The sequence below is a fragment of the Carcharhinus amblyrhynchos genome, chromosome 8 (assembly GCF_965287045.1).
Source record: "Carcharhinus amblyrhynchos chromosome 8, sCarAmb.v2.hapA, whole genome shotgun sequence".
In the NCBI taxonomy this organism is placed as follows: domain Eukaryota; kingdom Metazoa; phylum Chordata; class Chondrichthyes; order Carcharhiniformes; family Carcharhinidae; genus Carcharhinus; species Carcharhinus amblyrhynchos.
This window is the reverse complement of record NC_137331.1, coordinates 49,087,654-49,111,615: the sequence shown is the minus strand read 5'-3', so window position 1 is coordinate 49,111,615 and position 23,962 is coordinate 49,087,654. Positions and strand designations below refer to the sequence as shown.

At 41.4% G+C, this 23,962-nt stretch overlaps 1 protein-coding gene across 2 annotated transcripts in view; it reads left to right on the top strand.

The window, feature by feature from the left end:
• Window positions 1-23,962, top strand: part of zbtb10 (zinc finger and BTB domain containing 10) — a 72,348-nt gene that overhangs the window by 23,109 nt on the left and 25,277 nt on the right. For both annotated transcript variants that reach the window (XM_080194049.1, XM_080194047.1), the window contains exon 2: window positions 19,873-20,845. In XM_080194049.1, the coding sequence (XP_080050175.1) occupies window positions 19,873-20,845 (973 nt within the window). The remainder of the gene's footprint in view (window positions 1-19,872; window positions 20,846-23,962) is intronic.

Below are 23,962 nucleotides of genomic sequence, written 5' to 3'. Positions count from 1 at the left end.
AAAACCAAAAATTATGTGACAATTGAGTGAAACTGTGACATAACTACATACTAAAGTGAAAACAGCATGTCTCAGCAGAGGTAAGCAATCTCACAAGCAATGAATCAGTTCAAAGCTCTGCATTTCTGACAAAAAGTTGTCCACTGTCATTCAAGTCTGAGCAGCTAATGGGAGGAGAAGGCTCCGTGGACATAATCATTCTCAATGTAGTAGAGTCCAGCACATCAATGTGGTAGACAGAGGTGAAGAATATGCAACCGACTTGATGGTTTGAGGTATAGGGAAAGGAACGTAGAAGGCTGAGGGGTGATCTTAGAGAGATTTATGAAATAATGAGGGGCATAAGAGCAGCTAGATAGTCAATATCTTTTCCCAAAGGTAGGGGCATCTAAAACTAGAAGGCATAGGTTTAAGGTGAGAGGGGAGAGATAGAAAAGGGTCCAGAGAGGCAAATTTTTCAGAGTGTGGCGAGTGTCTGGAACAAGCTGTCAGAGGTAGTAGTAGAGGCAGGTACAAGTTTGTCTTTTAAAAAGCATTTCGACAGTTACATGGGTAAGATGGATATAGAGGGAAATGGGCCAAATGTGGGGAATTGGGACTAGTTTTGGTGCTTTAAAAAGAGGTGGCATGGACAAGTTGGGCCAAAGGGCCTGTTTCCATGCTGTAAATCTCTATGACTCTGACTTCAGCCAGTAGAGATGACTCACTTTGGCCTCCTCCTAAGTTTCCAGCATCACAAATGGCAGTCTCAGCCAACTTTTTTAATTCTTTCAGAGAACGAGAGTTATTGGCAAGTCCAGCATTTTTTGCACATCAGTAACTAACCTTGAGAAGGTGATGGTGTGCTGTCACCCTGAACTGTTGCTATCTGTCTGGTGTAAGTACGTGCGTGTGCACCCACAGTGAAGTAGTTCCATGGTATAGTTCCAGTCAAGATGTTGTGTGGCCTGGAGGAAAGCTTCCAGGTAGTGCTGTTGTCAAGCATCCGCTGTCATTCTCCCTTCAATATGATAGAGATTACAGGTTTCAAAAGTGCTGTTGAAGGAGCACTTGTGATGGAGTGGAGGAAAGGTGGTGGATGGAGTGCTGAACAAGTGGGATGCTTTGTCCTGGATGGTCTCAAGTTTCTTGAGTGTTAAAGATGCACTCGTCCAGGCAAGTGGAGAGTATTCCATCGCACTCCTGAGATGTGCCACGTAGATGGCTTTAGAGAGTCAGGGGATGAGTTTGATCAGTTTCCAGCCAGTGATCTACTCTGGTACCCACAGTATTTATTTGGCTGATTCAGTTCATTTCTGGTCAGTGAGAACCTCAGAGATGTTAGTGAGATTTCAGTGATGTTGAATGTTATGGGGAGCTGGTTGTGTCCTGTACCACCTCATGTTGGAGGTAGTCATTGACCAGGAGTTGTGTGGGACGAATGTTACTTGCCAGTTATTAGTCTAAGTCTGAATAAACCGTAGTGCGTGCTTGGGCACCTATGCTCAGCTGTGTTCTATCAGGAGCACCTGGCTCGTCCTGACTTTATTATGGCCTTGATCCAAACATCGATAAGAGTTGAATGGCAGAAGTGAGAAAACCTGTCTTTGTGTCAAGAAAACATTTGACAAAAAATTGAAGTCAGTGGGGATAAGGGGCAAGCTATCCACTGGCTGGAGTCATACTTAAGCCAAGGAAAGATGATTGTTGGAGGCCAATCATCTCAGCCCAAGGCTTTACAGGACTTTATGGCAGTGCCTTAAATCCAACAGTTTTCAGCTGCTTCAAAATGATGTTGTTCAAAATAAGGCCAGAAGCAGGGACATATGTTTGATTCATGTGGTGAAGACAGTTGGGATCTTCAAAGAATAATTGGATAAGCACTTGAAGAGCAAAGGTTTATAGAGCTGTGGGTAAAGGCTGGCCAGCAGGGCTAGGTGAGTTCTTGCAGGCAGCTGTTATGGGTAAGATTGGTTGAGTGCCATCTTCCTCCTGAGCTGGAGACATTCTATGATTGAGTACTATTCAGTTTCATTTGCAGCTTCTCAGTGAAGGTGCCTGTGTCCATATATAACAAGACATGACAGTATGCGGGCCAGGGCTGATGCGCAGCAAGTGACCTTGCGGTGAAGGATCCTCTTGGGGAGAGTGATCATTGTATGGTGGAGTTTCTGGTGCAGATGGAGGAGGAGAAAGTGGGTTCCCGGACACGCGTCCTTTGTTTGAACAGAGGGGAGTACGGTGGGATGAGAGAAGAATTGGCGAATGTGGACTGGGGGAGCGCGTTGGAAGGTAGGTTTGCTGAGGAGCAGTGGAGGATCTTTAAGGAGATCTTTCTTGGTGCTCAGCAGAAATTTATTCCGATGGTTAAAAAGGACAGTAGGAGGAGAGGTAATAAGCCGTGGATAACGAAGGAGATGAAGGAAAGTGTTAAATTAAAAGCGGAGGCGTTTAGAGTAGCTAGGAGTAGTGGGTGAGAAGAGGATTGGGAGACGTTTAAATGTCAACAAAGAAGTTGATAAAGAAGGGTAGGAGAAACTATGAAGCTGGGCTAGCGCTTAATATAAAAAAGGATAGCAAGAGTTTTTATAAATATATAAAAAGGAAGAGGCTGGCTAGGGTGAACGTTGGTCCCTTAGAGGATGAGAAGGGGGACTTAGTGGTAGGGAATGGGGATATGGCTGAGGTCTTAAATAACTTTTTTGTTTCTGTCTTCACGGAGGAGGACGTGAATAATTTGCCGGGTGTTAGCAATGGAAAGGTGGTAGGACTGGAGGGTCTCAATGACATTACTGTTACTAGAAAGGTGGTGCTCGACAGACTGGAGGGGCTGATTGTGAACAAGTCGCCAGGACCGGATGGAATGCATCCGAGCGTTCTGAAAGAAATGGCGGAGGTGATAGTGGATGCCTTGGTGGTTATTTTCCAGACGTTGCTGGACTCCGGGGAAGTGCCGGAAGATTGGAAAACGGCTAATGTTACGCTGTTGTTTAAGAAGGGTGGCAGGCAAAAGGCAGGGAATTATAGGCCGGTTAGTTTAACGTCTGTTGTAGTTAAAATGTTAGAATCCGTCATCAAGGAGGAAATAGCGAGGCATCTTGAGGGGAATTGCTTGATAGAGCAGACGCAGCATGGTTTCGTTAAAGGGAAGTCGTGTCTGACAAATTTACTGGAGTCCTATGAGGATGTGTCTAGGGCGGTGGATAGAGGAGAGCCGGTGGATGTGGTCTTTTTTGATTTTCAGAAGGCGTTTGACAAGGTACCTCACAAGAGGTTATTGCAGAAGGTCAGGGGACATGGAGTTGGGGGTAGGGTGTTAGTGTGGATAGAGGATTGGTTGTCAAATAGGAGGCAGAGAGTGGGGGTCAATGGGTGCTATTCGGATTGGTGGATGGTGACTAGTGGAGTGCCCCAGGGGTCGGTGCTGGGGCCTCAGCTATTTACCATTTATATAGATGATCTGGAGGAGGGAACCGAGTGTATGGTGTCGAAATTTGCTGATGACACCAAGATTGGTGGAACGGCAAATTGCGCGGAGGGTGTGGAGAGTCTGCAGAAGGATCTAGATAGGCTGGGCGAATGGGCCAGGAACTGGCAAATGGAATTTAATGTTGGCAAGTGCGAGGTGGTCCACTTTGGTAGGAATAATGGTAGGAAGGATTATTACTTACGTGGCGAAAAACTGCAGCAGGCGACGGTGCAGAGGGACCTCGGGGTCCTTGTGCATGAGTCGCAAAAACCCAGCTTGCAGGTGCAGCAGGTGGTCAGGAAGGCAAATGGGATGCTGGCCTTCATAGCGAGGGGGATTGAATGTAAAAGTAGGGAGGTCTTGCTGCAGCTGTATAGGGCATCGGTGAGGCCGCAGCTGGAGTACTGTGTGCAGTTTTGGGCGCCGTACTTACGCAAGGATATTTTGGCCTTGGAGGGAGTGCAGAGGAGGTTTACTAGGCTGATGCCGGAGTTGAGGGGGTTGAGCTATGAGGAGAGGCTGAATAAACTAGGCTTGTACTCGTTAGAGTTTAGAAGAATGAGGGGAGATCTCATTGAGACATATAAGATGATGAATGGGATGGATAGGATAGAGGTGGAGAGACTCTTCCCGCTCAGAAAGGACAGTAGGACTAGGGGGCACAGCCTCAAGATAAAGGGGGGGGTGGTTTAGAACGGAGTTGAGGAGGAACTTCTTCACTCAAAGGGTGGTGAATCTCTGGAATTCTCTGCCTGTTGAAGTGGTGGAGGCTACCTCGCTAAATATTTTTAACACGCAGGTTGATGGGTTTTTGATAAGCGAGGGGATTAAGGGTTATGGGGAGAGGGCGGGAATGTGGAACTGAGCCACGACAGATCAGCCATGATCTTATTGAATGGTGGGGCAGGCTCGAAGGGCTAGATGGCCTACTCCTGCTCCTATTTCTTATGTTCTTATGAAATTTGCACACGGCTGTCAGGCAATGATCACATTGCCATGAAATTCAATAGCATCGCCTTCACTGAATCTCCCTAGAAACGGTCAGCAACTTGAAATTCTGGAATAAATAACTCCTTGCTGCCTCCACAAAGGCTGTCCACTATTTCCAAGGCACAAGTCACTATGTGTTATTGAGTGTAGCTCCAACACACTCGAGGCTTGACTCACCCAGGAACAGTTAGCTGGCTTGATTGGCACTCCATCCCCTTAAACATTTACTTCCTCTATCATTGACACACAGTGGCAACAGTATATCATTTACACAGGGTTGTCTGATCCACCAAGCATTTCTGTCTGATCTGTGGACCATTGTTAAAGAATAGGCTGCTTGCCTTGGGCATTTTTGGGTACTAGTGATGTTATATTCAGCCATTGAGAATCTCCCAGCCAAGCCCAATCCTATCTTCAACTTGCATTTTCAAGCAATGGTCACCGAACAGTGATTAAGTGCAGAATTTCTTCTTTCAGTTCATGAAATTGAGTAATGAGGCTAATTGATTTGACTGGAAGCAAGCATGCTAAGTTTATCCAGCCAACACTTGGAGTTTGAAACCTTACCAGTCTTTGTGGGTGCATGTTGCCGTGTCATTGTCTTTGAGCCTTCAAGGAAGTAATTTTTTGTACTCCTGTGGCAGTTTATGTATGGGATAGTGTACTATGATTTTTTAAGCTGAGCAAGCACACAAAGTAACAGCATAAAAATTAGGTAAAGTTTTACTGGTATTGGTTTGCAGAACACCACTTGCTGTGCTGTCAAAATTTCCTGATTCCAATTTCAATCGGTCAGAATAGTATTAATCTAGTTCTGAACATCTTTGAAAGCCTGAATGATGCTAAATTAGTGACTGAAGCTTTGAGAAGATTGGAGAAGTTTATTTTTGTTAACTGAGGATTGCTTCAACATTTTCAACACATCCATACTCTGAAATTTATCACACTTTTGATTCCTGTGGCTTTTTTTCTTGATAAACATCTAGATATGCTTAGAGCCAGGGAGATTCAGGGAGAGCATGAAAGAGTATGTGCTTTGGGGACGAGTTATTTTCACCAGACTCCAGAAAGCCAACACGTTGGGGTGTGCGTGTACGGGTAACTGAGATGATTCAAATGGAAAATTGTTTTAGCAGTAACAGGTCCTTTAGGAATCACTGACCATATTTGTGTATCTCTACAGTGGCTAAAATGGCAGATTTCTCACTATTGTGACAAGAAAGTAACTTAATAGTATTTTCATTTGAAACTTATTCACAAAAATGCACATTTTTTTGGTTTTGATTAATAGCAAGATTAATTTCTAATTCCTTGGCTTTGAGAAACTTGCTCACTGCCCCTCTAAATGATGGAAAAAATTGAAAATGTGGCCCTTCAGGCAAACTGGACACCCCTGATTTACAAGATGCAGTAACTCGCCAAAGCACCATCAACAATACTTCCCAAATCTCTACTAATTAGAGTAATAAGGGCACCAGAGATATGGAAACATCACCTTGTATGTCCCATCCTGACTTGGAACTATATATTGCTGGTCCTTCAATGTCACTCGGTCAACATTTCTTTGTAATAGCACTGTGGGATTACCTACATCACGTGGACTCTAGCGGTTCAAGAAGGCACCTCAAAACCACCTACTCGGGCAATTGGGTGTGGGCAATAAATGCTAGTGACGCAACATCCCATGAACAAATAAATTAAAAACATTATAATACTCTACCTTGGTTTTTAGCCAATTTTTAAAGTAATTACAGTTTGTCAATTCCCTGTAAAGCCATGGATGTATAGCTCTCTGCTGCAAGTGTCCATTTAGCATGTTTTGTTGCTTTAATTCCACGGTGTCGGCCAAACCTCTTAGTGCAATACACAGGCACAATATAACTCCCAACAAGATAACCTGCTCATCAAATGCACAAAATGTGATTCAATTAGCCTTTGTTTAAAAAGTTCTCTTTCAATTGTAAGAATAAAGTTCCATATTGAGTGACAATAGTTGAGGTGTTCCATTAAAACTGATACAGTAGTTTTCTTTTCAACTTTTTGGGAAATTAAATTTTAATCGTCATGTTATTAGCAATGCAGTGAAGTTTCCGTTGTTGCCATTTGACTGCTGGATTTTTTTTGATGCAATCCTCCCAACATCATCATCTCCAAATTTTAAGCGCAAATCTTATTAAATGAGACACTCATTTCTAGAATCTTCTACACTGGTTTTAAAAATATTGCATGAGAATCAAGCCCTGCCTACAACACTGGTTACCCCTTGCCTAAAGTAATCATCATAGAGAGCTTCTGATAATTATTCTGATTTGCAAGCCATCAAGCAGGCAAAATTAAGCTAACCATTTGAGTGTAATGACAATGATTGGTCTAGATTGAAAGATTTTGATTTTTTTAAAGAACATCTTGTTAGAGCAATACGTTGTGGAACCTACCCGGAAATGGGCTATTTGAAATTTGGTTTTGTGTAATGAGAAAGTTTTAAAAAGGGATCTACCCTTAGGAGGTAGTGACCATAATATGATAGAATTCCAGATGCAGTTAGTGTGAAAGCTGTAAGTCCAAAACCAGTGTCTTCAACTTTAAATAAGAGCAGTTATTATGCTATGAGAGAGGAGTTGTCTAAGGTGAACTGGGTAAACAAACTGAGTACATATCAGAAGATGAGCAGTGGCAGATATTCAAACAGCAGAAGTTTATCCCAAACAGCAAGATACTCAGCAGGAGTTTATCCCAATCAAAAAGAGGGATTCCATGAGAAAATCCATGGTTAACATAGGCCAAGGATAATGTTAAATGAAAAGTGGGATATAAAGGATAGTGGTTGACCAGAATACTAGGTAGTTTTTAGTATCTAGCAGCAAAAGACTAAAAATCTCATAAGGGAGAAAATGAAATTTGAGAGCGAACTTGCATGCAACATTAAAACAAACAGTAAGAGTTTCTGTGGATATATAAATAAGAAGCAGGCAGATAAGGTAAATGTGGGATCTCTGCTGGATAATAGCAAACAATGATGGATATGCTAAATAAAAGTCTTCACTATTGAAGACATTATTAATATCCCTAAGTTATCAGATGGATTGATTTCAGAATTTACAATAATCCCAATCATAAGGGATAAATTAAAAGTCTAAAGGCAGACAGGGCAGCACAGTGGTACACTGACTAGCACTGCTGCTTCACAGCAACAGGGGCCTTTGATTTTTTTCAATTCCCAGCTTGGATTGCTGTCTGTGCAGAGTCTGCACAGTCTCCTTTTGTCTGCGTGGGTTTCCTCTGGGTGCTCCGGTTTCCTTCCACAGTTTAAAAGACGTGCAGGTTAGGTGCATTGGCTATACATTTTCATAGTAACTTTGTTGCAATGTTAATCTGAGCCTACTTGTGACTAATAAATAAACTTCTCTTTAAAGTCATCTGTACCCATTGGTCTGCATGCAAGAGCTTTAATAGAAGTGGTTACAGAGATAGTGGACCCATTGAAATTTTTCATAACTCGCTAAATTCCGGGAGGCTCCCGGAAGATTGGAAAATGTGACAGTCTTGTTCCAAAAGGGAAAAAGGCAGGGAACTATAGGCCAGTTTGTTTAACATCTATTGTTGGCAAAATGCTGGATTCAATAATCAAAGTGGAAAAAGCTAATCAATTGGGAAAGCTGAATATAATCAAATCTATTCAACATGGTTTTAGGAAAGGTAAATCATGTCTGATTAAATTTGCTCAAAGATAGAGGGGAACCTGTAGATGCAGTATATTTTGATTTCCAAAAGGCATTTGACAAGTTGACACAGAAGAGCCTGGTACATAAAGTAAAAACCCACAGAATTGGAGCAAGTATTAATATGGAGTGAAAACTGTCTGTCACATAGAAAACAGAGTGTTGAAATAAGTGGCTCCTTTTCAGAGTTGAAAGGTGTAACTAGTGGAGTACTGCACTAGTCTTGGTCCACACCTGTTTGCTATTTATGTTAATGGCCTTGAAGGAAGAAACAAATTGTAAGATTTTCAAATTTGGTGGTGATATGAAGGTAGATGGGCGGGAAGATTGTGATGAGAATATTCTGCACCGGGATATAGGTAGATTGGGTGACTGGGTGGAAAGCTGGCAAATGGAGTTTAATGTGGGGAAGGGTGAGGTTATGCATTTTGGTCAGAAGAATCAAAAAGCAGATCATTTTCTAAATTGAGAGACTGCAGGTGAATGAATAGAGGGAGCTAGGTGTTCAGTGCATGAATCACAAAGTTTGCAAGCAAGTCCAATAAGTGGTTAAGAAGGCAAACAGCATTTTGGCCTTTATTACAAAGGGGTTGGAGTTTAAAAATGGGAAGGTTTTGTTGCAGTTATGCAGGGTGTTGGTGAGACTTCACCTGGAATGCTGCATGCAGTTTTGGTCCCCATATCTTAAAAAGGATATAGTAACATTGGAGGCAGCCCAAAGGCGATTCACCAGACTAATTCCTGGGATGAGGGGGTTGTCCTATTGAGAGATTAGATAGTCTGGGTCTGTATTCCTTGGAGTTTAGAAGAGTGAGCAGTAATCTAATTCAAACATATAAGATCCTGAGAGGATGTGACAGGATAAGTGGTTAGATGCTTTCACTTGGTGGGGCAGCCTTGAGCAAGGGGACACAGCTACAAGATAAAAGTTCAATCATTTAAAATGGAGATGCATAGAAATGTCTTCTGTGGGGGGGGGGGGGGGTGGAGGAATATCTCTCAAATTCTCTGCACCAAAGGACAGTGGAGGCTGGATCATTTAGAAGTATTTAAAGTACAGGTGAATAAATATTTGATAGATCATGGAAAGGAAAATGGCTTGTATACCAGAGATAAGGAAGAACTGTAGAGATAATCAGTTATGGATATCTAAGGAAATAAAGGAGGTCTTAAAATTGAAAGAAAATGCATACAAAGTGACAAAGATTAATGGGAAACTGGAGGATTGGGAAATCTTTAAAGGTCAACAGAAAGCCACAAAAAAGCTATAAAGAAAAGTAAGATGGACTATGAGAGTAAACAAACTCAGAATATAAAAACAGCGCAAGTTTCTACAGATTATATTAGAAGAAGGAGTGGCTAAAGTAAACATTGGTTGTTTAGAGAATGAGAAAGGGGATGTAATAACTGGAAATGAGGGAATGGCCAAGGCATTGAACAAATATTTTGTGTCGGTCTTCACAGCAAAAGACCCAAATAACTTGCCAAAAATTGATGACAAGAAGGCAATGACAGGTGAGGACCTAGAAACTATCATCATCACTAAAGAAGTAGTGTTGGGCAAGCTAATGGGGCTAAAAGTAGACAAGTCTCCTGGCCCTAATGGAATGCACCCCAGCATACTAAAAGAGATGGCAGGGGAAATAAATGCGCTGGTGGTAATTTACCAAAATTCGCTGGACTCTGGGGTGATTCCTGCAGATTGGAAAACAGCAAATGTGACACCACTGTTTTAAAAAGGAGGTAGACAAAAGGCAGGTAACTGTAGGCCGGTTAGTTCAACTTCTGTAGTAGGGAAAATGCTTGAATCTTTCATCAACAAAGAAATGGCGGCACGGTAGCATAGTGGTTAGCACTGTTGCTTCACAGCTCCAGGGATCTGAGTTCAATTCCCGGCTCGGGTCACTGTCTGTGCAGAGTTTGCACATTCTCCTCTTGTCTGCGTGGGTTTCCTCCGGGTGCTCCGGTTTCCTCCCACAGTCCAAAGATGTGTGAGTTGTGGATTAGCCAAGCTAAATTGCCTTTTAGTGTCCCAGGATGTGTAGGTTAGAGGGATTAGCATGTAGGGAAACAGGGATGAGGCCTGGATGGGATTGTTGTCGGTGCAGACTCGATTGGCCGAATGGCCTCTCTCTGCACTGTAGGGGTTCTATGGTTTCTAAACAATGAGACATATGAATTGTCCCATTGGGAAGATGTAGCATGGCTTCATGAAGGGCAGGTCATGTTTGATTAGTTTGGTGGAATTTGAGAACATTACGTGTGCAGTGGACAATGGGGAACCTGTGAATGTGATGTATCGAGATTTCCAGAAGGCATTTGACAAGATGCCGCACCAAAGACTGCTACGTAAGATAAAGGTCACGGTGTTATGGATAATGTGCTAGCGTGGATAAAGGATTGGTTAACTAACAGAAAGCAAAGGAGGTAAATGGGTGTTTTTCTGGTTAGTGATTAGTAGGGTGCTTCAGGGATCAGTGTTGGGACTGCAACTGTTAACAATTTATGTAGATGATTTGAAGTTAGGTACAAAGTGTAGTGTGACAAAATTTGCAGATGATAGGAAGTTGAGTGGCAGAGCAAAATGAGCAGAGGACACTGAAAATCTGCAATGGGACATAGATAGTCTGAGTGAGTGGGCAAGAATCTGACAGATGGAGTACAATGTTGGTAAATGTAAGGTCATCTATTTCGGTAGGAATAACAGCAAAATGGGCTATTATTTAAATGGTAAAAAATTGCAGCATGCTGTTGTGCAAAGGGACCTGGGTGACCTTGTGCATGAATTACAAAAAGTTGGTTTGCAGGTGCAGCAGGTAACTAAGAAGGCAAATGAAATGTTGCGAGAGGGATGGAGTTTAGAAATAGGTTATGTTGCAGCTGTATAAGGTGCTGGTGAAGCCACACCTGGAATACTGTGTACAGTTTTGGTCTCCTTACTTGAAGGACATACTGGCACTGGAGGGGGTGCAGAGGAGGTTGACTAGGTTGATTCTGGAGTTGGGAGGGTTGGTTTAGGAGGAGAGGCCTGAGTATACTGGGACTATACTCATTGGAATTCAGAAGAATGAGGGGAGATCTTGTAGAAACGTTAAAGATTATGAAGGGAATAGATAAGATAGAAGCAGGGAAGTTGTTTCTACTGGTGGGTGAAACTAGAACTAGGGGGCATGGTCTCAAAGTAAGGGGAAAAGGATTTAGAGCTGAATTGAGGAATTTCTTCACCCAATGGGTTGTAAATCTGGAATTCCCTTCCCAGTGAAGCAGTTGGGGCTACCTCATTGAATGTTTTTAAGGCAAGAATAGATAAATTTTTGAACAGTAAGGATTTGAGGGTTATAGGGAGTGGGTGGGTAAGTGGAGCTAAGTCCACAAAAAGATCAGCCATGATCTTATTGAATGGTGGAGTAGGCTTGAGGGGCCAGGCGGCCTACTCCTGCTCCTAGCACTTATGGGGAAATGTCACAGAAAAGAAGCTGAGGCTGGCTTAGGTAGTCATGATTGCATTGAATGGTAGGGCAGGTTTGAAGGGTCTGGTGGCTTACTCCTGCTTTTATTTCTTGTGTTCAAAGAAGCTCAATCTAACGCGAAGATTTGGTATAGTTTTAAGTCCTTTGATGGATTGATATCTTAAAATGCTTATTTTTGTGATGAGCATTTTCAGCTGTATTAAAATCTACCAAATTACTAAGCTGGAATATATTCAGGAATATTTTTAGTAATGTTTGCATTCATGATCGCAACATGTATGTATCTAGCCTTGTCTTCTTGCATCACTTCCTACTTTTTTCCCTGTCCTCGTGTTCCTTTTTGGAGAAATTTTTAAGCAGAAGGATGAAAAATACCAAGAACATCAAAACAATGCGTTTTGTAAATTAAAAGAAATCTGCAGTTGTCATAATGGTATTTAATTTCATTTTTTGCTTTTCTTCAGTTCAATTTGTCTTTTGTAAGTAAAAGTAAACTTTAAAATTAGTTTTGCCTCCTCTCCCTTTTGGCTTGAAATTTAACTTCTTGTAAATTGCCCCCACTTCCAAAATGTAACTGGCTGTATGGTCAATTGCAGCTCATCAAAAGCTGGAATGGTGGCAATTTGCCTCCATCCAGGTCCCTCTGGACCATATAAAGTCAGAAGGGCTGTCACATGAAAAATGTACTTGGCAGTTGATGATAGAACTGTGTGGAGGTAAGGATTCCCTTTTTCTTCCCTCCCAGGCTGTTCTATTAATTTTGTAGATGAGGCTTTTTAAAAATATAGCCTGCCACCGTGGACCTGTTTTTCAGTATGTTCATATCATAAGTTTCAGTTGCGACTTAATAGTAGTTTTTTGACCTCTTGAGGCAAAAGGTTTTGGTTTCAAGTCCTCTCTCAGGACTTGATGACAAAAATCAGGCTGGTTCCTCAGAACAGTACAAAGAATATGCCAAATTGTTGGAGGTGCTGTCCCTTGGTTGGACGTAAAAGATCCCTTGGTACGATACGAAGAGCACCTAAGTTGTGCTTAATGTTCCGGCAAGTATTTATCCCTCACTCGGCATCACAAAATCAGACTCTGGTCATTATCGCATTGCTGTTGAGAGTTTGCTATGTGCAAATTGGCTGTCATATTTCCTACATTGTATTGGTAACTACACTTCAGAAGTACTTCATTAAGTGTAAAGTATTTTTTTAGAGTCAGTGCAGTGAAAAAAAGGTTCACTTGACTCATTCTTGGGATGAAGGGCTTATCTTTTGAAGAAAGATTGGGCCAATATCCAGTGGGAGTTTTTAGAAAAATGAGAGCTGATCTTATTGAAACATATAGCATTCTGAGGGGACTTGACTGGTTGGGTACCAGGCGAATGTGAGAGACACTAGAACATAAAAATAAAGGGCCTCCCATTTCAGATAGGAAGGAGAAAAATTTATTTTTCTGTAAGAAGATCGTTAATCTGTGGAATGCTTTTCCCAGAAAACGATGGAGTCTGGGTCATTGAAGTTAATCAGTGCTGCATTAGATAACTCTTTATCTATCAAAAACTTATGGGGACAGATAGGAAATGTGGTTGGAAACAATGCAAGCGCCACATGCTGCTCAAAATTGTTTGGATTTCTATTTTGCATGGGTGAGGGGCATTAGGGAGAGATATACCACTGATCATGTGTAACTCCTGTTTTGCATCTTGTGAAATTAAGGAAATGCATTCAATTCCAAAATGTGGTATGTTAAAACTATGTTTGAAGAAACAGCTGATCATCTCACCTGATTATCAACTATACTTGTGTTGCTAAAACAGCCTGATCTCACTGTTAGTTTGATTATTTTAAAATGTAAACAGTTCAATTTCTATCTATTATCAGAAAAAGATCAAATCTCTTCTGAGCTTAACTGTATTTTGTTGATGATGATTAGAAAGTTTACATTTGAAAATCATAAACTTGTGGTGCCACACTTTATTTTTCTTCTCTCTATGCCCATTCAGCTCTCCTTGCTTCTGACAGATTCCAAGAATGCACAAGAACTAAAAATCAGATTTTCAATTACAACTCTGTCAAATCTCAAGTCTACAGCTATAGTTCTGCCCAAATTTCCCCATTGACGCCAGATCAAAGACTTTTATCACTCTCCCATACTGTTCTGCATAACCCCAAACATGTCCAATCCCTTGGAACATTTCTCAGGTCAACCAAAGCCCCCAGTTACTACAAAATCACATTATCTCACCTTAATACAATTGTTTACATGTAATCTGCCTCCAGTTGGTGATTTTGCATACCACATTATGATAGTTAACCATTAATAACAGTAACAGTTAAGTGCAATGGTAAATTAATTTGCATATGACCCGAGAATCAATTTTACTAAAGTTGAAACATGATTTGTTCAGTCACTAAATTACTTCCTTGTATGTTGTTGTATTCCTACATTAATTCTTCAGTTTTACCCTTTAAGGAACCAATGCCCATTCTCCCTACTTTTTTTCCTATTTGTGTACACATGGAAGCTTTTAGTGTTTTTGTATTTACTAGTTTTTTCTCTCTCTCTCCAATTTCTCCCATCTTTATTATGCTTTATTTCTGGTCTACCACTTTATTGTGCATCTTACCTTGTGGATTATTTTTCTTGAATCTGCTACTGTCTGTCTATTATCTTTTTAACCCACATTTCAAGTTCACTTTAGTCAACACTGTCATCTTACTGTTGTAATTGCCTTTGCTTAAGACAATTTCAGACAAATTTATCACCCTCAAACAGAATATGAAATTCTTTCAGGTTATGATCACTGTTCTGGAAAGGTCCTTTGCTATGAGGTCATTAACTAATACTGTCTAATTACACACTACTGAGTCCCAATTAGTCTGTTCTCTTGTTTGTTCCAGACTGTATTGTTCTCAAATTGCCGAATACATCTACCCATCTTGCAAATGTATATATTCAGATAAAGAGTCTATTAATTTCACCTTTTTATCTTTTTTCCCTATTCTAACCTTATTTGCTGGTGCTCTCTTATCTTTGTACGCTCCACCCCTTCCTGTCATACTCTAGTTAATCACCCATATCATTACCCTGCTTTATTCCTTTGTCCTTTTTCTTTAATTTTCTAGAGAGCGAGCTATCTTGGATCTGGTGTTATGTAATGAGGTGGGTAGAATTAGGGACCTTGTGGTGAAGGATCCTCTTGGGGAGAGTGATCATTGTATGGTGGAGTTTCTGGTGCAGATGGAGGAGGAGAAAGTGGGTTCCCGGACACGCATCCTTTGTTTGAACAGAGGGGAGTACGGTAGGATGAGAGAAGAATTGGCGAATGTTGACTTGGGGAGCGTGTTGGAAGGTAGGTCTGCTGAGGAGCAGTGGAGGATCTTTAAGGAGATCTTTCTTGGTGCTCAGCAGAAATTTATTCCGATAGTTAAAAAGGACCATAGGAGGAGAGGTAATAAGCCGTGGATAACGAAGGAGATGAAGGAAAGTGTTAAATTAAAAGCGGAGGCGTTTAGAGTAGCTAAGAGTAGTGGGCGAGAAGAGGATTGAGAGAGGTTTAAATGTCAACAAAGATTGACAAAGAAGTTGATAAAGAAGGGTAGGAGAAACTATGAAGCTGGGCTAGCGCTTAATATAAAAAAGGATAGCAAGAGTTTTTATAAATATATAAAAAGGAAGAGGCTGGCTAGGGTGAACGTTGGACCCTTAGAGGATGAGAGGGGGGACTTAGTGGTAGGAGATGGGGAAATGGCTGAGGTCTTGAATAACTTTTTTGTTTCAGTCTTCACGGAGGAGGACGTGAATAATTTGCCGGGTGTTAGCGATGGAAAGGTGGTAGGACTGGAGGGTCTCAATGACATTATTGTTACTAGAGAGGCAGTGCTCGACAGACTGGAGGGACTGATTGTGGACAAGTCCCCAGGACCGGATGGAATGCATCCGAGGATTCTGAAAGAAATGGCGGAGGTGATAGTGGATGCCTTGGTGGTTATTTTCCAAACGTCGCTGGATTCCGGGGAAGTGCCGGAAGATTGGAAAACGGCTAATGTTACGCCGTTGTTTAAGAAGGGTGGCAGGCAAAAGGCAGGGAATTATAGGCTGGTTAGTTTAACGTCTGTTGTAGGTAAAATGTTAGAATCCGTCATCAAGGAGGAAATAGCGAGGCATCTTGAGGGGAATTGCTTGATAGAGCAGTCACAGCACGGTTTCGTTAAGGGGAAGTCGTGTCTGACAAATTTATTGGAGTTCTATGAGGATGTGTCTAGGGCGGTGGATAGAGGAGAGCCGGTGGATGTGGTCTTTCTTGATTTTCAGAAGGCGTTTGACAAGGTACCTCACAAGAGGTTATTGCAGAAGGTAAGGGGGCATGGAGTTGGGGGTAGGGTGTTAGCGTGGATAGAGGATTGGTTGTCAAATAGGAGGCAGAGAGTGGGGGTCAATGGGTGCTATTCGGATTGGCGGATGGTGACTAGTGGAGTGCCCCAGGGGTCGGTGCTGGGGCCTCAGCTATTTACCATTTATATAGATGATCTGGAGGAGGGAACCGAGTGTATGGTGTCGAAATTTGCTGATGACAGCAAGATTGGTGGAACGGCAAATTGTGCGGAGGGTGTGGAGAGTCTGCAGAAGGATCTAGATAGGCTGGGCGAATGGGCCAGGAACTGGCAAATGAAATTTAATGTTGGCAAGTGCGAGGTGGTCCACTTTGGTAGGAATAATGGTAGGAAGGATTATTACTTACGTGGCGAAAAACTGCAGCAGGCGACGGTGCAGAGGGACCTTGGGGTCCTTGTGCATGAGTCGCAAAAACCCAGCTTGCAGGTGCAGCAGGTGGTCAGGAAGGCGAATGGGATGCTGGCCTTCATAGCGAGGGGGATTGAATATAAAAGTAGGGAGGTCTTGCTGCGGCTGTATAGGGCATTAGTGAGGCCGCAGCTGGAGTACTGTGCAGTTTTGGTCGCCGTACTTACGCAAGGATATTTTGGCCTTGGAGGGAGTGCAGAGGAGGTTTACTAGGCTGATACCGGAGTTGAGGGGGTTGAGCTATGAGGGGAGGCTGAATAAACTAGACTTGTACTCGTTAGAGTTTAGAAGAATGAGGGGAGATCTCATTGAGACATATAAGATGATGAATGGGATGGATAGGATAGAGGTGGAGAGACTCTTCCTGCTCAGAAAGGACAGTAGGACTAGGGGGCACAGCCTCAAGATAAAGGCAGGGTGGTTTAGAACGGAGTTGAGGAGGAACTTCTTCAAAGGGTGGTGAATCTCTGGAATTCTCTGCCCGTTGAGGTGGTGGAGGCTGCCTCGCTAAATATTTTTAAGACGCGGGTTGATGGGTTTTTGATCAGCGAGGGTATTAAGGGTTATGGGGAGAGGGCGGGAATGTGGAACTGAGCCACGACAGATCGGCCATGATCTTATTGAATGGTGGGGCAGGCTCGAAGGGCTAGATGGCCTACTCCTGCTCCTATTTCTTATGTTCTTAAATCCTTCCTCCAAGTTTTTAGTTTAAAGCTCTTTCCACATTTGTTTCTCCAGTATAATGGTCTTAGAGTAGTTCAGCTGAAGGCTGTCCCAGCAATACAAATCCCTGTTTTTCCTAGTACTGGTCCCATGTATCAAAACTGACAGGTGAACAACACTATGGGTTATCTTGTAATAAATAATAAATGTAATAAATAATCTTGTCCACTTATAGTAATGATTACCGTGCCTATAACACTTTCATTATTGCATTTCATTGATAACAATCCTGTTGAAAGTATCATATCCTGATTCACCACAAGGAATGCCACGAAAAATTGCTTATTTGTTTATGCAAGTATGTCGACTTTTATACGAGTGAATCCTCCAATGATTTATGCTTTGAGTTTTTAGAAATTGAAATAAGCCATTCAGAAAGCAAATAAGATACTTTTAAAATAGGGTTTATTGTAGAAATTTTTTTTAAGACGATAATGAATGAAATGTACTGCAGTCAATTTGCCCATATCTCAGCAGTGATTTGTTAGGATTTTTCTACAGGGGTTTTAATCTGTAAGACTGTGATCCATGGGAACATGTGCAACCTCTTTAGTTCCTTGAACTTGATTCAGCATTCAATTAGATCATGATTGATCAGCACCTCAGTTTAATTTCACTTCAAAACAAGCATGCTTAGCATTGTGAAACAATAATTGATTAATTTTTATTCATACGTATGAGCTTTGTCCCATCCCTGATTACTGTTGAGAAGATAGTGGCCGCTTTGAACTGCTGAAGTCCATGCGGTGCCAGTACAGGCACAGTACTGTTTACACTGACTTGGGCCTTAGATTATGGACAAGCTTTGAGAAGTCGTGAACTGATTTACATGCTGCAGCATTCCTAGCCGTTGACCTGCTTTGCTGCAGTATTTTTATACGGCTAGTCTCTAGTTCAGTTTTTGCTCAATAGTAATTAAGCAAAAGGAAAACTTTGCAGAGATGGAAGGAAGGAGATGAGAGGGGAATGGTTTAAAGTCATTGTCAAAATAACCAATGGTGTGATGAGAATTCTCCAAGTTGCTGCAACTTTAACAATCAGAATCATTCATGTTTTGCAGTGTATCTATTTGAATTGTCTAAGGATGTAAGGTTCTGCTTCATTTTATAACTTTGTAAAGGAATTCATTATGAAGTATTGTTTTTCAGTTCATGCATTGTGATACACCACATGATACTGATATTACAACAATAAATGCTACTAAAACATTGAACGAAGAATATTTGGCAGATGATTGTGCAGCAGTGGGAATCTGTCACCTGTTTCTTGGTTGTAGGTAATCTCAGGAGTGGAACAGAGTAGAGAAAAATGAGTGTTTGAAGAATGGCATTAATACTGTAGAAACAAACCTGTGTTTTTGTGTTCTGTGCAGCATTTTCAAATGTTCCCTTCCAAGGACAGTTAGTGTCTTTTTGTAAAACAGCTCAAACAGGTTACTGATTAGTTTCAGTGCTATATTTGATGACATTCAACACTGAAACTTCTGCACAGCACAAATAAATAATTAACACAGTGAAAGATCAACTTGCTCACTAATGTGTTCTGAAAAATGCCTTGTAACTGTGGGAATTCCCATTACACAATTTATAAAGTAGGCTGTCTCATTTAGATGCTCTACAGAAATAAATAAACCTTTGATAGGGACTAATCGTCAATTTTTGATGAATCTGCAAAAAAACTGGTTCAGGGAGGGAAACATTATCTCTGATTCATGTTCCTAATTGTTAACCAATGTCACCCACCAGTCATGCACATGTTACTGGCACTGCAGTATTAAATATGGGGAACAAAGATTGCAGTTTTGGTAAGTTGTTGATTGGAAAAAAACTTAACATACAAAAATTTGGAACCAAAATATGCCATTATCTTTGTCCTGTCACGTGCGTGCGGGGGGGAGGGGTGGTGGTGGTATTTGAGACAGAAAAAACAACTTACGGTGCTTAAAAACACAGGACATGTGTGGACATGAGGATGGCTTCAACCGGGATCTTGGGTTCATGTCACACTATCTGTAACCCCCGTGACTTGCCTGGGCTTGTAAAATCTCACTAGCTGTCCTGGCTGGTGTCAATACACCTCTTTAACCTGTGCTTAACCCCCTCTCCACTCACATTGTCTGTACCATTATAGACTTGATTACCTGTAAAGACTCACGTTCCAGCCATTATTTCGTAAATTGAATTTGTGTCTTTTCTATACCCTGTTTGTGAACAGAACTCCCACTTACCCGATGGAGGAACAGTACTCTGAAAGCTTGTGGCTTATGCTACCAAATAAACCTGTTGGACTTTAACCTGGTGTTGTGAGACTTCTTACTGTGCTTAACCTAGTCCAATGCAGACATCTCCAAATTGTAGCAAACAAGCTAGGGATAGAAGAAAATGGATAGAATTTGCCTACCATATCTGAGGCCAGAGTTTGAATCAATCCAAAGGAGTAGAACTTAAATCTAATTTTTTGTCTTCAACAATTCATGTTATGAATGACGAATGGCATGAATTGCACAGATGCAGTAGGATGTGGTTTACTTGCAGCACACTATTGGAGGAAGGCAGAGTGCTGTATATTGCATCCAAAGCTTGCGCAATCCAGTTGAAAATCCAAGTTTATGTTTATTTCATCCCCCAGTCCTGACTCATTTTACTACAAATAGGAAAAAGACTTCAAGATTTGTAATGGAACATAATTTGTGTTTAATTATTTAAATTCGGTTTGTTTTTATTTCCAGGAGAATGCGATTACATCCAAATCAACAGATGAGATGTACAGTGAGTACAAAAGTGATCGAAATGAAATTTCCTATTGTTATCAACTGCTTCAGGAATTGAATGAACAGCGGCAGCAAGGCATTCTGTGTGATGTCAACATTGTGGTGAAGGGTCAGGTTTTCAAAGCCCACAAGAATATATTAGTTGCAGGCAGCCGATACTTTAAGACTCTATATTGCTATACTCCGAATGAAAGTTGTGACCAGGTCACAGTAACTCACCTTGATGTTGTTGCAGTACAAGGTTTTACAGTCATTCTTGATTTCATGTATTCTGGACATCTGGTTTTAACCAGCCAAAATGTAATTGAGGTAATGTCTGTCGCAAGCTATCTACAAATGACTGATATTGTTCAGGCTTGCCGTGGTTTCATAAAGGATGCTCTAAACATCAGTACAAAATCCACTGCAGCAGAGAAAATAATAATGCAGTACGAGAAAGTAAAAGCCTCCAACTGGTCCCAAAGAGACAACACCATAGCTATGTTGAAACATGAACCCAGCAGCCCTTGGATAGTCAAATCTACAAATGCATTGAATAACTGTGCTGCTGGAGGATTACATGAAGAAAGAGCTAGGTATGAAATGGAGGGCTACAGTTTAGATATGGGTTCAGCAATGGACCAAAATGAGAGCTACCAGATTAATGATTCTGCCTGGAGTCAAGATAACTTTTCAGATTATGGTGGGAAAGATCTGCAAATGGGGCTACCTCAAGATCAGAGTCCTGCTTTCTCATGGGGAAATTTGGGAAAACTAATGCTTCATCAGACAGTCCCTCGAAGTGGACGAAGAAAAAACCACATAACCAGAAGAATTGTATATGATGTTGCACCTAAAGTTGAAGAGGGAGTTGGGGATAACTTAATGATACAGCCACCTATGGCATTTTCTGAGGATGGATTGCAGGAAATTCCTGTAGACTCATTTACAGGTATGTGTCAGTCACGAAGTATAAGCAAAGCATGCAACATGTGTCAAAGTGAATTGTGTTTCTTTCCTGTATACGTTTTCTCCCTTTTCCAGAGGACGGGAACTTGTGGAATAATTCATTTTCTATGAAATACTTAAAATCTAGCAGAGACCCACAAAACATATGCAGTCAGATTAATATCCTTAACCAGTTCCATCATCTCAACCACTCTTCTCGTGTATCCCACCGCACCCCCACCCCCAAAGGGAATAGATAGAAAACGCCAAGGAAACAGGCTCTTACAAATTCCCTATCATATGTTCAAGCAACTATCCCTAATCATACACAGTTCTCATCCAGCTTCCTTAACTCTAATTTTGAATAGATGCAGTTGCTGCCTCACTCTCAAATCATGGAGATGAATGCCTTAGCTACTGGAAATAGTTTGTTTCTATTCGCCCCATTCCATCCTTCCAACATCTTAAACACTTATGTAAACCACTCTATATATTGTCCTAATAAAATTGAAGTCAGTGGGAACTGGGAAGAAGGCCGTCCACTAGTTGGAATCATACCTCTCACAAAGGAAGGTGGTTATGGTTTTTGGAGGCAGTCACCTGAAACTCTCAATAATCTGCCTTGTCTTGACGAGTGCAGCTTCAACAACTTTCAAGAAGCCTGACAACATCCAGGTCTCGGCCTTTTGGCTAAGATCAAGTGTAGTAATGACATGCTGTGCTTGGTTCAAGTCATTAGGTTACATTTCAGCTTCATTTGAAGCAATTTTTAAAAGTGGCATCTCGGCCTTTTGGCTAAGATGCAAATGAGATCAAGCCTTGGAGGAGGAGCTATGCCTACTCCAATCAGCTTGGATCATGTAGATCAAGCCCAAGACGGGCAATGAGAGTCCTGTCTTGTCAGTTTTGATCGGGAATATCTCAACTTGTTGAGACTCTGAATTGGACTTGATTGGATTGAATTGGAATAAAAACAAAAAAAGCTGCTGTTTTACTTGTGCCCAGTCCATCATTGATACATAGTGCCAGCAATGTATCCATCTACAAAGTGCACTGCAACAAGTTGCCAAGTCTCCTTTGACAATACTTCCAAGCCCTAGATCTAAACCACCTAGAAGGACGAGGGTAGCAGAAGCACAGGAATAGCAGCTACAAGTACCCCTCCAATCCACGCACCATCCTGACTTGTGACTATTTTGCTGTGCCTACACTGTTGCTGTAACATACAGAATTATCTGGGTTCAAGAAGGTGGCTCAACACCACCTTCACGAGGACAGTTAAGTATAGGCAATCAATGCTGACCTTGCCAGTGAACCCCATGTCCCACAAAAAGAACCTTAGGAGTGGAGCCATATGTTATACCCAGTACTCTAACCAAGCTCTTAAGATTTTATCTAGATTTATATTTACCTTTTTAGGTTGTTATTCTTCATGAGAAAAACTAGAATTCCATCAACTTTATTTTGAAGACTGTCGTTCTGTGGTGCTGTTTGTCATGTTCTGTGACAAATCTGTTTCTGCAGCACTGAAGTTGCTTCCATTCAGAATATTGTTACTGCTAGTTTGTTAAACCAAAATGCATCACGTCATTGAAATCTATCTATTACATTTAGACCCATTCCACACCTTATCAAAATCTCCACATCCAAAGAAAACCTCTGGTCTTTAAAGGAATTAAATATATTTTAATGTTGTGTGATGATATCATAGCTTGCATTCATCCAAATGATTGATATACACATTAAAGAAAAGTGACTGCCGAACTCAATCTGGTGGGACACCTCTGTTAATTTTCAATTACCCGTGGCAAACTACCTTCAACTTCACTTCTCATCAGCTTGTCGTCATCTCCCTAATTAAGTCCCATTCAGTCTTCTCGTGATTGGCAGTATGGGAAAGTCCATTCACACAACACCCCTACATTTTCCCCAGCTACCATGTTTGAATGCTTCTCAAATAATTGAGGTTTAGAAACAAGACCACCTTTTTGAAATCCATTCCACTATTTCTAACTTTCGTTTTTCATTTTTGAGTTAAAATATTTTCTGACCACTTAAGTTAATTGGTCTATTATTATCCAAATTTGTTCTTCCTCCCATATTTCCTATTCTTGTTTTTATCCATGACTGAACCCAACCTCCACAGGTCTGAGCTGGCCTGTCCCCTATTTACTTGACTTGGGCATTAATCTTCAATCAAACATTAAAACTTACCTGCTTTGCAGCAGCTACTGCTGTAAAATAGGTGCCTGTGCTCCATTCATTTGCCTCTCTTGCACTTTGGCCCTGGACCTCAAGGACTGCTGCGTTGCTTGGATCCCACTAAAGTTAAAGTTTATTTACTAGTCACAAGTAGGCTTACATTCACACTGCAATGAAGCTACTGTGAAAATCTCCTAGTCGCCACACTCCAGTGCCTGTTCAGGTAAACTTGGGAAAATTGAACATGGCCAATGCCCACCAGGTGTGAGTCAGAAAGTTGGGCGAGACAGGCATGAAGGAAATTTGCCGTAGATAAATAGGCATGCAGTGGCATTCTGCCTCTGATTACAGCTCTAAGGAAGTTCCAGGGTATCTGCAATTTCTGTCATTTTTCTCTTTCACACACGTAGGATGGGTCCTACCAAGCCCTACTGGTCTGTCTTTTAGTCTAATGAATATAAATAAAATCTTTCTGTTCATGATATTTTTCACCCAAGTCTGACTCATTCATGATTCACCATCTCTGATATTCTTGTCTTCAGTGAACAACAGTGCAAAGTTATCACCTCTGCCACCTTTTTGCTCATGGGTTTTATTGATATTGTTTGGAGGTTAGCTGTTGGTCAGGACAATTAGGACAACTTCCATGTGTTTCTTTGAAGTGGCCCTATGAGAGATCTTTTTTGTCCTCCTGAGAAAGTGGGCAAAGTCTTGCTTTGGCACCTCATTCAGAAGGTAATAAGAACATAAGAACATAAGAAATAGGAGCAGGAGTAGGCCATCTAGCCCTTCGAGCCTGCCCCGCCATTCAATAAGATCATGGCTGATCTGTTGTGGCTCAGTTCCACTTTCCCGCCCTCTCCCCATAACCCTTAATCCCCTCTCTTATCAAGAACCCATCAACCCGCTTCTTAAAAAT